Source organism: Rhea americana, unplaced genomic scaffold, assembly GCF_003343005.1.
Source record: "Rhea americana isolate MKP2758 unplaced genomic scaffold, rheAme1 scaffold_121, whole genome shotgun sequence".
Lineage (NCBI taxonomy): Eukaryota > Metazoa > Chordata > Aves > Rheiformes > Rheidae > Rhea > Rhea americana.
In genome coordinates, this window is record NW_028185273.1 from 1,913,887 (window position 1) to 1,932,762 (window position 18,876).

An 18,876-nucleotide genomic window follows, 5' to 3' on the forward strand; every position below is an offset into this window, starting at 1 on the left:
AATCCACCATATGAAAAGATACACGAATCTGAAAATGTAATGCAACTATCTCTTCAGAGACATCACCTTGTGTCACAATAGTRTCTCTTTACTATGGACTGTTTAATAAAACCTTTTATGTGAACCAACCGTGTGAAAATATATAAGATTTTCAAAGATGCGTTAATCCATTCAATCAATAACACAGAGCAGTTAACATGAATATACAGATTAAGTATTCAGATAGATTACTGCTCTTTCATATTAAACATYTGAAAAAATAGTTGATTTGATTAACTTAAAATAATAAAATTTTACTAAACAAAAGTTAGAAGCACAACTATTTCCTTTGCTTAAAATGATTATTTTTGGCTCTTAAAATAAACCTACTTTTGTGTTTTAAAGGCTCATTGTGAAAGTATATATACACATCAAATTTATATCCACAGCTAGATTGTTACCATTGAGTTTTAAAGGCCAAGAAATTTTTCAATATAGTAGAAAAAAAGATAGCAGTTCCTGAATTATATAGTAGCCTCACTTCACTGGTAATATCCATAATTCAGTTGCTGTACAAAACACTTCTCTGAAGCAAATCCATTTGAATTTTATCCACCCTGAGTTAAACATCTATACTTTAAAATATGTTTTAAACATTAATAGAGAAGTATGTACAAGACTACAAAATTTGTCAGTTACTATACAGCAGTAAAAAATTCTTCAATATTTTCAGCCAATTTTTTTTTTTTGTTATTGTAGTTATTCATTCTGGGTTGACTTTTTTTCTTTAATCAAGTAGTTACTTGATTTAAACATTCATGTTTTGACCACTTGATTTTGAGTGCAACAATAAGGCAACAGTTAATAAAAAAAAAGAAAAAAAAAAGCAATGTTATAGAAATTTTGCATATGCATAAAGGTATTAAGTTTATAAAAGTGCTTTCTAAAAAGACAACCTAATTGCAGTATCAAAATATTACAGAATGGTGAGAACAACTATCCATTATTTCAATAATTGTTGTTCCATAGAAAAATGGAAATCAGATTTTACGGGAGGTTTTTTTTGTTTTTTTTTTTCTTTTTCTTTTTTTTTCCTTTTTGGTGAAGCCTGAAGAAAATTGGTATGGCTGCCAGGGACAAGCAAGTTAATAAAATATACTTTAGTCTAAACTTAAATAAAAAGGTCCACACTTTTTTGTCAAAACATTAAGCCTCTGTCAAAAATGTATTTTTTTTTATATAGTACAGGATTAAAAGACAAGATGATGCTTACAAGGTAAAGAAATAATTTACATGAAAATATCTTCTGACAAAGCTTTTCAATCAAAATATTGTTTTGTAACATTCAAACATGACATACAACAACAAAAGAAACAGTGAATGCAAACAAAAAATGTTATATGGATTGCTTTCAAACACATAAATAAATGAAATATTGATGTAGGCAATAGGGCTCATGCTGATGGCTAGCAGGAAACAACAGTGTGCAATCTATTTGGAAAAAAAGCTCTAAAGTACAAATTACAAGCCCAATTGTGGACTGCAGCAAGTTCAGTTATATCACTGCCATCCTCTCTTATCTCCAAAATAAATTCTTGATTAAATCACTCATACCCTAAATTACTCATACCTTTGCTTCAGAGATATGAATAACTATATACAAAAAAGTAGTTTTATTTCACCATAGGGATAACATTGTACCTCTCTGCCACTGTCACTTGAAAACCTTCAATGTCAAAACAATTTGACAGCAGATAAACAATTTAATACATATGCAATGATCTTATTACAGTCCTTCAGCTAAGCATGTTTACTCATGCTGCTAGTTTTGTGATCACAGTGCATAGAATCCAAATATAAAAGAATGGGGTGGCTTTTAAGGTAATGGTGGATCCCTTGCTTATAATCCAATTATATCGGAAACTTTCCTAAACTCTATCATGCAATCTTTTTGTGGCAGGAGCAAAAATTTTCCCTGGTACAATGTCCATTGCCGGCAATGGATGCACCAAAACCGTCAAGGAGCTCAGTGTTATTGCACAATATATGAAGACCTGGAATTCTTCCAAAAGCTTAAAATAAAAATAATGGAATTATTCTGACATTTCTGGACACCTGCATTAATACTGTATGACTAATAAAAGCATGTCAGTTGCATGGACTGAACCAGCGATCAACATGCGCCCAGAATGCACACTAGTAAAAATGCAGTCAAAGGAAGTAGTCTTCATTGCCTATAGGTCACTTCCAGTCAAAGGTTAAAGTTCAAAGACTGAATGATCAAAGTGCTCATTTTCTCAGTAGGACTATCTTCTGCTACGAGGATCACAAAATGGTGGCATCAACATGTGTCATCTTTAAAATAAAAAAAAGTATTTATGGAAAACATATAAACATTCTAAGCCCAAACTATTAAGGCGCTAAACAGTTTCTAGCATAGAGATTAGCATGCAGTGGAAACATACCAACTGAATAATGTTGGGGTTTTGTTCAATAACGACTCAGGAAAAAAAACAAACAAAACTTTCAAAATTTATATAAACGCACACCCCTAACATATCATTATTAGCAAGTTTTCCATTAAAAGGACAATACTTTCACACTGCTTTTTAGAAAACCATTCTTTAGGAAAATGAAATCCCAAATATGCTTAATATTTTGTCCCATGAAGTAATGCATGTGCACATCAGTTTAAAGATTTTTCAAATTAATACATCCTTTTATAAGGGATATACAGCAATCGGAGATTTTGCAAAGTGGGCTTCTCCTCATGTTTCCATTCTCAGCCCCTTATATACACTATGCACTTCAAGAATAAACACAAACTGCAGCTGACATTGTATTATGTAATATCTTGCTCTGGTAATCCTAAAATCTTAAATGTAAAAATAGTTTACATTCACTAAATTTTAGATACTATGATTGGATAGAACACATTATAGAAAAGACATTCTATGTCATTTTTTTGCATTATGCTTGATACTAAAGATATAAAAATATATAAGATATAAAGATATTAAAGAAATACCATACATTTGTGAAAGCTTTCCCTTTTAAAGTTTCTTTTCCAAACATCAACCTACAGTGCAACTGTATCTGATAACAGCTTGTAAAGGGAAGAAAAATCCTCCAAACTTGCAGTGCAACTTTATTGCTTCAGTATAGTACAACTGTCCTCCAGTAAAAGTTAAGTTTGTTAACACAAAGCAAATTCACTATTTTTAATACACTTACTTGTGACCTTGCACACAAGAGATGTAGCCTCATCAACAGATGGATTTCAAGTATATATTAAGAAGCAGAGAACAGTTCTACATTTTCACTGGAAACCATTACATCCTCTGCACCATTACATGAAAAAGAGAGCTCATGAGGGGCTGAGGGGAAAAGCAAACTAGTGCCCCCTTCTTTCACAGAAATTATCACTTGACAGCACCACAAAGAACAAGCAACAATCTTATGGAACAAAGCTTCAGCCTGGATGCCTCCTTCAAGGGGAAAAAATCCTCCTGCATCTTTGACAGGACTGACTCTGAGATTGGCAGCGTGAAATTTAATGTACAGTTAAAGCAGATGTTGGATAGGGGAGAGAATCTACAAATATTTCTAGCTGTTGAAGGCGACATGAGTTAGAGAAAGCGTTTTGCAACAGGGTTTGAGAGGACAGCAATTTGTACCAAACAAGGCTTCATAATTCTTCTACTTATGGAATAAGTTGTTATGCTGGGCAAGGAGGAAGTAAGATATTAAAAGCTCTAATAAACTAAACAGAGAGAGGCACGTTTACATGTCAGAGTATCTCTAAGAGCCACTGTGTCCCTCTGTGTCTGTAYTGGTTTGTTTGAACATCAATGCCCAATCATGCATTATTTGCTCCCAGTGAAGTAAGCTCCAGGCACCTCCTGGAAAAGAAAATATTCTTCAGAGGCACACGATAGAAACGATGACAATCTTCCTTCATTCTTTTCAAAGAAATGAGAAACCACAAACTTCTTAACAGAACGTGAGGATAAAATTTCACATTACAGCTCAGGCAGTCCAAAGACTAGCTAACAGCAGAAGCAGCAGTACCACCCTGCCTCTTCCTCCACGTATTCCTGTACCAGTATTGGCACCTAGTTCACTCTGTGGTTACCCTTGGTCCTTCTTTTTTCTTAGTTGATGTTTTGTTTTTCTCTTCCTAATTTATCTAGCTCTAAGTGGTTCGACCACACGGTTAGATGTGTGGCCCTCCAATGGAAACAGCAGCAGGAAATTAAGATGACAGAATCACCTTTTTCAAGGGCCTGTAAGTCCATTCAGGTATACCTAAAGGTTGAAGACTGTTGTTGTCCAGAAAGAGGGTGTTAAAATTAACAGTCAAGGTATATTTCCCATCTTGGTGCAGTTCAGCATTTCTTCACACCAATTAGGAAAACCTTTGAAAATGTAAAGATCCTCCCTTGGCAGCTTTGTCACAGAGCCACAAAAGAGAAGCAAATTACTTGTAACTGAGAAAAGGAAAAAGGGTGCACAAAATTTGAGATAAAAACCTCTAAGTCTTATAAAAAGTTTTTCATCCAACTGATACCAAGGGGCTTTTTTTAATTTTTATTATTATTTTTTAAAAAGAATTTAATGAGGGAGAAGGGATAAAGAAGTGCGTTCAAATTTTAAAGGTGATCTCTTTTGTAATTAGCAATTAAAAAGGAAGTTAAACGACAAAAGTATTCTGCAGCAAAATAGTATGAGTTATTTAAATGAACCAACTTGTTTTTTCTTGTCAGAATGTTAAGTTGGCTTTGGGGGTATTCCATTTTCTGACCCTCATAAAACAGTCATTGTGTAATTATTTTGAAATAATTCAATCACTTGTGTCTGAAAAAATAAATCAAACTTCTTATAGTCTGAACAATTATATAGCAACTTTCAGAGTAGAACCACATATCTTTTCATATTCATTTGGTGATTTGCTTGTTTAACTCTAATTGAATATCACGAATAAGAAATAAAAGCAATGTTGCAGACTGTTCTCCTTGACAGACTTCAATCCTGAATCAAAAGGAGACCTTCTATAGATTCAAAGTAAACAGAACATATTTGAATTGCAAGATAAAGCTAATAAATGAAACTTCAGCTGGTTCTCTTTAAAAATAACTAACAAGAGAAAATAAGAGAGTCAACCAAATTATCCAGAAGCTGCCAAAGAAGAGAAAGCAAGAGGAGAAATGGAGAAGCACCATACACATTACAAAAGGAAGCAGGGGAAAGAAAAGAAAGCATTTACTACAGAATTTAATGAAGCCAAATAACCTAGACTATTAAGTCTTTTGGACAATAGCGTTGTTATTTTTTCGAAAAAAATTTGAAAACAACAAAATGTGTAGCCACATGATCAGCAGTCTTAAGAATCTTAAATACTTCCCAATGCCATGATATAAGCACTCTTCTTGCTGTGATTAAAGTCAACTGTTTTTTGAGAGACTACTGTGATATTACACTATGATAAACAGTTCATTTTATTGCATTACCATCAATCAAAAAAGCCTCATAAAATGCCAATAAGTGTTATGAAACTATCAAACTTTTAAGATAAAGCACCCACAGGCTTTTATGAACGTAAGGGTGAAGGCTTTGGCGTTTGCCTCTCCATTTGTGGACACCCACAATATCAAATATTTGATCTCGTTTCACATGAAAGACAACCAGTCGTGGGGTGGGGAGGTAGGCAAAATAAATAAATAAATAAATAAATAAATAAATAAATAAATAAATAAATAAATAAATAAATAGGACATCCATGATGAAGGCTTCAGTGAACAATATTTATGGAACCTGCTCCTTCTGCACTATCCTAGCACACAGTATTTCCTGCTCTAACCATCCCTTCCTGAAAGATCCAAGAGTCTCCTGTAACAACCATTTGTACAGTATTTTTCTAGGGAGAGCAAAGAAAGTATTGGCCAAAGACAAAAGACAGACAGAAAGCATAGTTCATCTCTACTCCGTTCCTTCCTCACTGCTGGACTGGATAAGCCAAGCACATACAGCCAACTCTAGCTCTGGGAAGAGGACAACAAATGTTAAGGCAGAAGGGGGGAAAAAACAAAAACAAAAAACAGTATAAAGTTGGACAGGAAGCACATGGCAAGAAAAAGCACTACACTGCAAAGACTGCAATCCTACACTTAGTAATTTTAGTATTTTATCATGTACATGTAGAATSAGATTGCTATACTATTGATTATTAGTTCCTAAGACCTTTAAGTCAGCTGATTGTCCCAGATTATAAGTTCTGTGGAACCGCTGAAATCTATTAAAAACATAGCTGTTTATAAATATATAGGGGTATTTTAATTGCAGTGTGAGCTCTTAAAGCATTACCAACAATAAGAAAAAGAATCTGGTTTTAGAGTTACAATGAACTGGTCACAGAAATCTGGTTTCACTAAGTACTTTCCCCAGAACCAACTTTAAGACCTGTCAAGGACTGATACAATTCACTGGAACTCCTATTCAAATCATGTCCTACAGTTTAAAACTCATATAACCTTATGCTGTTCAAGTTTCACACAGCAATTAAAGTGATGTAAAAAAATCACCATAGCGTATCTCAGAAATAGGGTGTTTTGTTTTGTTTTTTTTGAAATTAACAGTTTAAGGCTTTGAAAACACTTATCCTATTACTTTATTATGTTTTAATTGTCTTCAGCCTAAAAAAAAAAAGAGACAAAAAACACTCCAAAATTCCTGGTTCTAGTTAAATACTTACCATGATACCACCATTTTGTTTTCTTTGGATTCTTGTTACATGTTCTTACATAAAATGAATTATCTGGAGGTCGCCTCTGCAACAGAAAAAACACCTACAAATAATCAAACAATCCTCATATTGTAATACATGAACTATTCGAATAAGCTTGTGAAAAGCTGTCACATGAAAGCAATGAAAGTAAGATAACAGACAGTGCTAGGCTTGGGTCAAGAAAGGATCTCTCAAGAATTCTGGTAACAAAATTTTTAGTTGAGATACTTCAAGCRCAAATTTAGTAAAAATTCCAAGTGGAGGTTTGGCAGGGACAGAAGAGAAAAAGAAAAAAAAATAAAAAGGAACAACAGCTATTTTAAATGAACCAAATGAAATTCCTCTGCAGTCTGGCTCTAATATGATACAGTTAGACTCCAATTCACATTCGTAAGTCTCCCATAGAGACCTTGGAGTACCTTAAAAAAAAAAAAAAAAAGAACTTTGCTAATATAAGCATCTACTATATCAAATATTTGTTTTCATAATAATTCTAACGTACGCTGTTATCATGGTGCAAAACCAAAGTCACAGGATATAGTACAAAGCAATTTCAGGCTATTTTCTATCACATACACATGATTAGGATTGGGATGTGACATAAATAGGCATGTTTGGATAGCATTTGGATAGCATGGATGTATGAGAGCTCTGACCAAATCTAGCTTCCGGAGTAATCTCATTCCAACTGCAGCAGTAAAATGATAGAATCTTTATCAAAAAAAAAAAAAAAAAAAAAAGTCTAAGGTACCAGTTCCACAAGTTTATGACTAAAAATGCAGCTTAGCACAATATACTTTCCTGCAATAAAAAGTGATAAAGATGAATGAAATAACTAACTGCTAGAGGTTCTGCAGTCGTACTAATTCCAATACAATACTCTAATACAGACAAATATCTACACTATGCAAAATATACATTTCAATACAGTCATCTTGCACTGCCTTTACAGTCTGTATCAGTTTACAAGGAATTGCCCTAAGACACAATTCAACTTTGTAATTAGTACAATTAGAATGGTTCTATTCATGCCTCTTTTCCAGCAACAATATATAGGCAGATTACCATGAAAACAGTTATGAATTACTGCACTGTTCATTTCGTAGTTCTAGCTTAGTATTTTTTTTCAGTGGTTGAAACATATATATAGTAGGTTGTCTATTTTGCAAAGTAAGGTTTTGTCTCTCAAATTTTGAAGTTAACTAGCTAACTTTATTTTACTTGGACAATTCTAAAATCAAAAACAAAAAAATACTCATACCTTTTCTTTGCAGCTGGAAAGCATGCTAATAATGCTAAGACAAACAGATTGCACTGAGAGCGCTGGAGACCAGTCTTCTGTTAGAATGGATAAACAGATATGACCATTGCTATAAACATGAGGATGAACAGGAATATTGTCACCAGTAAACATGACCTAAAAGAAGAATTAAATAAATGTAATTGTAATTTATTGTCAACATAAAGAAGATTGTAAAGGACTGTGAAAGAATTGTTCAATAAGCCTCTATTGCTTTTGAGCAAACAGTAAGATGTAAGTAGATTCTACCTGTTTCACCACATTACATCCGTTTTTGCAAGAACGTAATTAAAATGTAAAATAAAAGAATGTAAGCCTAAATAACTGCTGTTGATAAAGTGCAATAAGTGGGTAAGTGTAGTTCTTTTTAATGAACAGCAGTACAGCATAGAAAACTGCAAAGGTAAATTCACAATTATAATAGTAGTGTAAGGACATCAAACTAAATTTTTTAAATCTCACAGGCTCAGTCTTTTGTGTCCTTCAGAATAAAGCTGCCTACCTGAGATGCTGAATTTGAAAGACTTAATATGCCACACAATCGAATGATTTCATACACCAGGAAACAACGAAATCGACAAACAAGTATTTCTATAGGCACAGACCCAACAGAAATGAAGGTCTATATGACCCATGCAGGTTCCAGCATAAAGACTTAAATGCACTAAACCTATTAACTATAGAATGCAGTACTTGAATAGCCACAGTATGATATCACATAGGAAATATTTTTAGATCATATATGAAATATGATGTTACTTGTCGTGGGGTAATACTAAAAGAACAGTGCTTAGAACTTTAACTCCTCTCTATTAAAAAGACAATACCACAGTCAAAATAAGGTTAGAAAAGTGATTCTGACAATTACTGCTCATACAACAAGTTTTTGTAAAACACAGTTGACTCATGATCAGTGGAAACAAAGTAAAAGAGAACCTCACAGCAGACATTAGCCTCCTGAGCTCCTTATCCAACATAATTACTGCCTTCTTTTATGCAATGACATAGTAAACCTCTACAACTCACTACCATCCAGCAGCATTTTAAGCAGCCTCCTATTTTGTGTGTGTGTGTGTTTGCATGTGTAACAAAGACATACACGTGCACATACACTGACTAGAAGAGGGAAGCATCACCACAATCATATGGGGAACTGAGATGAAAGAGCCTAACTTATTTCCTAAATGGCACATACGGAAGAGGAAGAATAGGATGCAGAATGATCATCTATCATGTTACCTTGGACTTTAGAGGTCTTCTACTGGTATTTCTTAAGCACTGAAATATCTTACCTTCATAATCCAGTACTGTATTTCCATTCAAACTAATGTCTCCTCTTTACCAGAAAGCAAGAACTAGGCATACTAAAYAAGCAAAAGCATGCACACTGTGACAGACAACATACATTTAAGGCAGAAAACAACCAAGTGATTAAGCAGTGGAAGTTTAAACTCTCAATTCACAGTAGGTAGCTTTGGGGGAGAGAGAATTATAATCCAGGAGTCACAATAAGAAATTAATTCACTCCACAGCACCATTTTCACAATGGAAATTCTAATTATCTACAACAATCCAATATCTAGGATTAAATATTTAGCTGTTTTCTGTACTAAAAAAAAATTAGTGCATATGTACTGAATCTAGTTTGCTGCTTTACAATAAATTGCACACAGTCACACACACACACACACACACACACACACAGGGTAAGGAGTACAAACAGTACCTACTTGGAACCAAATGAAAATGGCTACTCTCTTGTGGATCACCTTTGACTAGTTCACTGCAAATCCGATAGGTGTAGATACACACGTGCCAGTTTGTTTTTTACAAACCTAAGACTAAAAAGTCAGCATTCTAGTTTTTACCATGCTGCCTAAAGATACCGTATATTTATGGTTATATCTTTCATGGTCCTTTGCATGGGTTTCAACAGCAGTAAAAAAAGCATCATACAGATGTCTAACTCTCCCTCTTGGAACTTTGAACTGAAAGGTCAAAAACAGACAGGAAAAAGACTTAAGCATCCTTGCTTTTCTTTTTCCTTTYTCAGTGGGGTGGATGAGTGATAGCTGAACACTATTTTTCCCTTACAAGAAATGTTTTGGAACATTCCCCTCAGGTAGATGGAAGGATTTGCAGAGCTCATTCTGCAGCCCAAGAGTAATGCTGCCCCTCAGCTCTTCTGATGTTGTCATTAAAACAACATAGCAGCTTTCACCTTAATTCTAACCACTAGAGTTGCAGGCCTCTCATAAGATGCCACACATTTCTGAGAATCCCTACTAGGGTCACAATATTTCCCCAGCTGTACTAACACAGCAGGTACAATGCAAGAGARCCTTTAAAAAAAATAAAGTTGGAAGTAAAAAGAAGAGCAGACAAAGAAGCAGTTTATTGTTTACTCTGCTCCTATATCCCAGTAAAGGAGAACCTTCCTACTTTCCTCTGTGCTGCTCTTTAATATATATATGTGTGTGTGTGTATCTATATTTATATATATAGATAGATAGATAGATAGATAGATACTCTGTGCCTCTCAAAAAGGGAAAAGAAACAACCCTCAAGTTACTCTGCTTTTTCTTCTCCTGTGAAACTAAGTGACTGCAATAGGCACTCTATTACATAGAAGGGTCATTTTTAAAAGAAATTTCACCTGCACAATATGTTTAATACAAACCAAAGCTACTATGCCTTACATTAGGATATGTGTGGACAATGTTAATAGTTAGCATGTGTCATGCAGCTATAATCTAAAAGTAGAACGAAGTAGGAAGGAAGTAAGCAAGCAGTTACCTGAGGTGAATCAAAAGGATACCGACTACTGAATTTAAATAGAAGCTGAAACTTCTCCCCTTCATAAAGTGTTCCTGGAGCACCTTCCATGTCTACAATCCACCTAAAGAAGARGTGAACAACAGTGTTAGCACTGTAGACTACCAAACTGTAATTTTACTCCTGGAATCCAGGACTAATCAAATCAATTGCCAATTATAACAAAATCCACTAAATTCTCCATTACGATCTTAACTATCATTAAAGTGAATAAAATATCAAGCTTGTATTTGAAAGAAAACAGCTTGGTGTTTTACGTATAGTCATTGCTATAGCACTGAAAACTATACAAACAATTATAACTCAAACTAAAGTCAGGCCTGTCATTTCCTAATAAAGTAACTGTATTAACAAGAGCAAAGCTAAAACACAAGGCTGGTTCCAAAGTTTATTCCTACAAGAAAACGGCCCAGGAAGGAAATAAAATAGCATGCATTCTCTTTCCAGTTTGTTTTTCTCTGCAAGAAAAATCATAAATACAGCTTATTAAAATAAACATCATCATCTGAAAGGTGAAGGGCGAATACTTCTCTCTTCCCCCTTACACTAAGAAAAAGTCAAAGATTAAATGCTATACAATCTAGGATGTCCGCACCCAAACTTGAAAAGTTAGCAGCATAAAAAGGAAAAGGTCAAAGCAGAAAAGGAAGGTAATGACTTGCATCCGACTTTCCTTTGTCCTTTATCTAACTCAACAGATAATTAAGATAACATCTCAATATACCACAGGATTCTTTTTCCTCTGCTTTTGCTCCTTCTATCATAATATGGAAGTGACTGATAGGTGGGTCCCTCCACCCCAATCCAGTCAAAAAGAGATGCTTTGAATAGTGTTCAAAACATACACCAGTATGCTGCTATCTAACTGCTCTGTCATTTTGGAATTCCACTGCTGATTGTTTAATATTATCCTCTGCTAGTGATCATCACTCCTACATTTTTCTGTCTTTCACCCTTGATTAAGCTTTATATATTTGAGGAATACAACTACAGTATAAGCATTCAGCAAGAGCCAACAGAATTGCCCAGATTAAAAGACTTGCATCAGTCTCACAGGTGAAGCAGCTGAGATTTCAGAACAGCAATGCATCCAGAAGGAAAAAAACAACCAACCAACCAAACAAAAAAAAAAAACAAAAACAAAAAAAAAAAAAAACTTCTCCTGATGAACCTGTTCCCAAATTCACCATCCTGCCTGTCACACATGCTGTCCCCTCGTATTTAAGCTGTAAATTTTTCAAATCTTTGCCTCTATTTCAAATCTTCCCTCTACTACCTTAACTTTTGTAAAAAAAAAATCCATTTCTGTTAAACCAATAACTGTCACACTCTTCAGGAGAAATACATTTTCTACAGTAGCAGGGCAACGCTGTGCTATCATTCCAATTTTGTGAAGACTCCTTTGATTTAAGCTAGCTGTGCTCAAAACAATTTATCCCGTTATGCCTTCTGCTTTTACATTTATACTCATGCTGAACCAACACTCCTCAGCTTTATTTGTCCTCATTATCCAGGACGTCCCACCTCCACTTTTTTGAAACAATTTCGTTTACAAAGTAGAAGAGGATAGTTCTGTCTGGGCATTCCTCTTTTTATGGTCAATCACTAGAACCAATCTTTTATGTGTGTTTTCAGTTTACACAATGATTAGGAGTTTTTAAAAAGGGCTATTTAAAAGATGACTGCCTTATGTATTAAATGATGCAGTTACTTCAAAGGCTCTAATTATTTTACTCAATTTTTCAAACCCAAGCTAATACTTCCATACAAATCTACACTGCATCATCTCAAACTGTAGCTTGATTAATGCTCTCAGAAGAGGTTACTTGGTGTTAATAACCTTCAAAGGGCAAAAACTAATGTTACTAGTAAAAAGAAACCTTCTAAATACTAAAAATTTGAAAAACTAGTATGATAGTAAGCAGGAGGTAATTTTATTTGCAGGCTGCTGAGAGGTAGAAGAATAGCACATCATAAAAAACAGTAAAGAAGTACTGTGGTAACTTAGAGATTTCCTAAGAAAAATGGAAAATGGGAGTGAAAAATATTTGCAATATTTGAGCCTTCTTTTTCAGAACAAAATACAAATTGTAATTTGGAAATTGTGCAGCAGTTTATTATTAATTGTAACTAATTCTGGAACTTGGTATTCCAGTTTGATTCAGTTATATTTGTCTGCATCGATTATCTCAAAAACCAGTAATATCTGAAAAAACAACAACAATAYTTAACTCAGGGCTCAAAGGCATTACCTAACACGATCACTGAGTGCCACCATCAAAAAAAATCAGATGTGAAGTAATATCAGAAATCTCTATTATGTTTCTGAATTGGCATGCAGGAGGGTTTTCATAACTTACACTTTTAAGCTTGATGATAATAATAAAACAATCAATGAATAATGCAGAAGTCTAGAACATGCAACTTGAGATTCCTACTCATAAAAATGTATTTCTCTGCTAAGAGTTTTCTAATATTTCTCTAAAATAAAGCTAATAAAAATAGCTACAAAAGTCATCTAAAATGCTAATATAGCCTAGGAAAACGTTCTGAACTTCAGTCAGTTAAAGAGGAAGAAAAAAAATAGTTTAATTTAAAATCAGCAACTACACCTGTCCATTTCAATCACATATATGAAATATTTAACCATGTCTATATTTCAGTTATACTAATCACAGATAAAACCACAGCAGGGATGAAAATGCAAACAAATTTACTTTGATAATTTTGCTCTTTAAAGTTTTCTCCATTTGCTTTTGAGAAAGATGACCCTGGCAGTCAACAGCTACTGAATATATTCAATGTATATACAATACACAAGTAATAAAGACAATCAAAACCAGTTAATGTATGACCTCCATAAATTTAGAGTGATTTCAGAGGTTAGTGCCTACAAGAGACATTGTTCTTCAATTATTTTATTCTAAAACGTGCAGATTTTAACCACTGACATTTTATTAGACAGTAAAATGCCTAATATAGATTTAATGCATGGGCTCTAATGTTCTGACTGCCCTCTGAAACTGAAAAGTAATAGCTTCATTAATCAGAATAGTGTTTCAGTCCCTATATTAGTATTTTAAGAATATACATATATAGATATACATATAAGAATGTTACTTGGAGTAAGTGGTGGAAGTGGCATGTAGGATTTTTCATTACATACTTATATACTTCCATTACAAAGACTTGTTTCTAAGCTTGATGACAAAAATAAAAGTGTGTTTATATACTTACTGTGTGATTGAATTTTGTACACTCTTTTCATTTAGAGTCATTCCTGGAGGTGGATCATTTTGCAATGCCAAAAGTTCTTTTTGTAATCTTTTCTAGAAAGAAATTGCATAGAGCATTTGAAATATTATGTAAAGTTTAACAATAAACAAATTATTGTGCACTAGAGTACATTTTGTAAATTATTGAAGGTAAAAAGTTTATTTGAAAATTTAAATAAAATGCAAAATTGAAAGAGGAGAAAGAGGAAAGATCGCACTYCTAGAAATTAAACTGAAAGGAAAAATTCACAGACCTTAATATTTTTTCATTATAGTCTTTATAATATGTAATTCCACTTTTATTTGCAATGCTACTAAGTGAAAAACTATTGCATCAAGAAATACACAGGAGTATCCAGGATTTCATCATATTATAAAGATGTCAGTCACAGTTCCACGCTTAACAGTGAATACTTCATATTCCTCAGATGGCWTCAGATTTAGAATTAATTCTCTGAAAACTTAAGAGCACAACTCTTCCTCTTCCCGTAATTTAGTAGATATTTCACCTGGTGTTTGCGCAAGTCTTTTCTTTGTTCTAAATAATTCCAGAGGACAGAAAACAAAACTAAAAGATCATGTGCAGAAAAACTAGAAAGCACGGTTTATAGTTGCTGTATCTTAAAATCTATAGTTTTAATATTTAGAAATCTGCTGTATCAGAACCTCAGGTAATTCTTACTCATTTTGACATATTGATATAAAYCAATAACCACAACCACTCCCTGTATATAACAACTGACAAAATTGTTTCAAATTCGATTGAGAGAAATGAAACCTATGTGAAACATTATCATTGGCCATGCTTTCAGAGTGTATTTTCTGCATGTAAAAGGTTATGCAATATGTTTTGTCATTTACAAGCCACTGAGAAAACAGAAAGTTCAAGGCCTTCTCATTTCTTACTCCCCTTTTTTCTACCAACACTTTTTATTATTCACCAACTACAAGTCCATTTCCTTCATCTTTTCTAGTCAAAATGATCTACAAGGGACTTAACTCATTCAAGGTGAATAAAAACCTGTTCTAGTATCTTATTTTGATTCAAACTACAACTTAAAAAAACATAGGTTTAACACACATTTGTAACTCTTAGTTTTCTGATGTTCAGTAGAACTTAAGCAAAAATACCCCACCACTGTGGGGTAGGGAGGAAAGGGAGAAATTCAACACAGAACTGATCCTCATTAATACCTTTTCTAAAAGACGACAATAAATTCAGACACACAACTATTTAGTCACTCGGAAACATTTACAATTTATCTTTCAAAATAGTTTTCCATCTCTATTAAACTGCCCTAAGAACTTGCTTTGTACTTCTACTTTGAAAAACTCAGTCTCGGAACCCAGATACACAATCTGAAAATCTAAGTAACTTATTTGTAAATAGCTAAACAACTTCATTTCGAAGTGAAACATTATGCCATGAAACAATTTTAATTAAAGACTGTTATAATAGCATACAGAAAAACAAATAAAAAAATAATGCTAAYGCTTTCATAAGAAAGTTACATAATTTGCTCACACAGCAAGAATTAGATTAGATCTCAGGTTCAACATTTGTTCCCCCCCCCCCCTTTCTTTTTACACATCAGACATCAAAATCTCAGGGAACAACTGTATTTCAGTCTATCATAAATAAAGTTGCAATAGAACAACATGCCAAAATCTTTTTACAAATTCTTAATTTGAATGGAAAAGATGTTTTGAAGTCATTTCTGATTCTTTCCAAGATCATCATCATCATAAAAATCAATGGTAGTCAACCTGTAAATTCAATCTATATGCTTTGTCATATAGATTGCCATATAGAGAAATTTTTTTAAAAAGTTCAGATGAGAATCATTTATCATAAGGGCAATGAAAATTATCCCAGTAGGAGAGAAGAAATTTGAAAATGCTAGATAAAAACAACAAAGGAACAAATGTATACAAAACCAGAAAACAATTCAGTAATCTCTTTACTTATACATGTAGACAGACTACATACTTCTTTGTCTTTGCAAAAGTTAAGTTTAAAACTCATTTTAAAATTAAATTAAAACATTAAGGTATTGGTATCTGATCAAATTTGAAAAAGTTTTGGTTGTTCTGTATGCTACTAAAAAACCTCCATGTTATTGTCACTTAAAGTAACTTCTCATTTAAAATTTAGACGTATGCTTCTTTTCTCCAACAACCTTATTTTCAGGCTAATACAGTATTGGTCATTTTTTCATTTGCCTCACCAGTGCAAAAACTCTCTCAAACTGCTTCACAGATTTTCAGTTCTCACATGTAACATTTATGGCTCTTTCTAGAACAGCAGTAATCCAAAAAAATTTTGTACTTGTACAGCAGCCACTGAAATGCTCTGTTCCTCTCATTTTAAATATCTGTTGTCACCTTCATGAGCACCTGTCCATTAAATGCAAATAACATATATGCACAACACATCACTTCTAATTAGCTACAATACCAAAATATATTAAGATCCAGGAAAAAAATCCAGGAAAAATGCATCCCAGAGAAATAATAGCGTATGCTTTTGACTTAAAGTRTAAATAGTGTCACAGTAAACAAAATCATATTTTTAAAGAAAAAAAATGAATTATTTTTTTCAAAGTTAGCTAGCCCAAAAAAGTACCTACAAAAGCTCATGCAGCTCCCATCAAAAAATTATCCACTTCATTCCCATATAAACTTATCAATGTGYACAAGTACCTGAAGGGAGGGTGTCAAGGGGACAGGGACAAACTCTTTTCAGTTGTCCCATGTGACAGGACAAGAGGCAATGGGCAGAAATTGAAGCACAGGAAGTTCTGCCTGACCGTGAGGGGGAATTTCTTCCCTGTGAGAGTGACAGAGCACTGGAGCAGGTTGCCCAGAGAGGTTGTGGAGTCTCCTTCTCTGGAGATACTCAAAACCTGCCTGGATGCAATCCTGTCTGACATGCTCTAGGTGACCCTGCTTGAGCAGGGGGGTGTTGGACTAGATGATCTCCAGAGGTCCCTTCCAACCTTAYCCATTCTATGATTCTATGATAAAGCTGAAAAGAGCATATTCAATAGAAAACAGATGTGCATATCAATGTTTTCAAGCCAGACTCAATAATATTTAAGTCTCCAAAATAAGAAAGGCTACAATATAGACTATAGTATAGTATAGAGTCTCAGTGTAGAGAAAATGAAAATAAATTTTAGCAAATACATTTAACACTTTGAAATATGAGAATTTACAAAGAAAATCTGACTGCGACTACCTATCACGTAAACAAAACTCCAGTGCAAATCTGACTAAGAGTAGGTTCCTAGGCATGGTCCCTCTCTGGAAAGGTGAGAAGGGAATGTAAGAAACTCGCACCTCCTCTGAACTTGCTCCGTATCTCAAAAACATCCTAATCGGAAGCAAATATCAGTAAAAGGTGTTATTCCCTCCAACGTTAATGTTATTATCAATTTAATACTATGCCTAACTTGGATAACAGCAATGTTCTCCATTATACTATGCCCTGATGGATTTTGTATAACACTATATTGCTCACCTTGAAGTTAATGACAAGGACACCCCCCCCCCCCACACACACACACACACAATGTGCCACTATGATCTAGAGATGGAAGCAAGGCAAGGTCTTGGGGGTGGGGAGGGATGAAGAAAAGCTTTTATTGGAGTAACTGACATTTAAGATCCAATACTTATTGACATACAAGTCTTTATTTGCTTTTCCCAAATGGAATAATAAAAGACACCATCTATTTTACAACTCTACTATTTCATTAACCATGCCATAGAAGTTAATTATATATGACTAACATGCCTGGGTATCTTTAATAGTACAAACTGAATGTCAAAAATTTCTGGTGAAAGTTCATCAAGCATTAACTCAGTTATTTCTGCATAGACTAATGAATAGTTACCTACAGAGCTTTTCCAGAAGATGTACAGGAACACTTTACAACAATAAGAACAAAAYTGTTAGAGGGGAGCATGGCCTCCTAAACAGAGTTCAATCAACTACTGAAAAATTCTGTTAAGAAGAAAGGGTCTAACTACGGCTGAGAAATTTCTCATTTAGAGTATAAGAGTTCTATCTTTCTTCACTTCAGCAAAATTCTACTGAAACCATTCTGCATTATTGTACAAAGATATCCTGGATCCAAGAATCAGATTTATATGCTCAGAATATTTTGAAGTATCACAAATACTTTAAGATAAAAATTTTCATTAAAAAATAACTTAGTAAAAACAAATTATATTCTAGCCTTTGCAATCACATTTTAACAAAACACAGTATTACCTCATAACCCAAGTGTCTCATCTAAGAAAGAAAATTCTTAGTTTTAAGAAATCAATATGTGGGGGGRAAAAAAAGGAAAGGTATAAAAAAACAAGACAGAAAACACTATTTTTATTGCAAAATTAAAACACTTGGATAAAGCTTTCAGCCAAAAGAGGACATTAACAAAGGTCAACCTTCATCTAAAAWTTTATTAAGTTTAAAGCAACAAAGTTTCTCTAATGAATCCTACTTAATTCTCTAACCAATGAACCCAATTGATTTATAATCTTCAGAAGTCATCCGTCTAGTCAAGTTGAGGCAGGTCCATTTACAGCAGGGCCTCATCCAGTCAAGTTTCAAATATTTCCACAAACAGATATTCTGCAGCCTCTCCAGACAACCCATTCCTGAGTTTGACCATCTTCACAGTACAAAATGTTTC

At 33.8% G+C, this 18,876-nt stretch overlaps 1 protein-coding gene across 2 annotated transcripts; it reads right to left on the minus strand.

Moving 5' to 3' along the window:
• Positions 1-901: 901 nt before the first annotated feature.
• UBE2W (ubiquitin conjugating enzyme E2 W) lies at positions 902-14,230 on the minus strand. Of its 2 annotated transcripts, none has more exons than XM_085325206.1 (5): positions 14,136-14,230; positions 10,860-10,962; positions 8,025-8,180; positions 6,731-6,806; positions 902-2,334 (listed from the first exon to the last, which is right to left on the minus strand). In XM_085325206.1, exons 1-5 carry the CDS (start codon positions 14,174-14,176, stop codon positions 2,321-2,323), a joined length of 390 nt encoding a protein of 129 aa, XP_085181332.1. In that variant the 5' UTR covers positions 14,177-14,230; the 3' UTR covers positions 902-2,320. The 2 variants fall into 2 exon arrangements, with proteins under 2 accessions (XP_085181332.1, XP_085181327.1); XM_085325201.1 differs by having other exon boundaries at positions 6,731-6,824.
• Between the last annotated feature and the right edge of the window lie 4,646 nt (positions 14,231-18,876).

Excerpts from the sequence above, each read along its gene's own strand:
- UBE2W (XM_085325201.1), bottom strand. The coding sequence starts at position 14,176 with ATGACTCTAAATGAAAAGAGTGTACAAAATTCAATCACACA. Across the intron at positions 8,181-10,859 it reads ATCCTTTTGATTCACCTCAG|GTCATGTTTACTGGTGACAA; the intron begins GTAACTGCTTGC and ends TTCTTCTTTTAG. Across the intron at positions 6,825-8,024 it reads TTTCCAGCTGCAAAGAAAAG|GTGTTTTTTCTGTTGCAGAG; the intron begins GTATGAGTATTT and ends GATTATTTGTAG.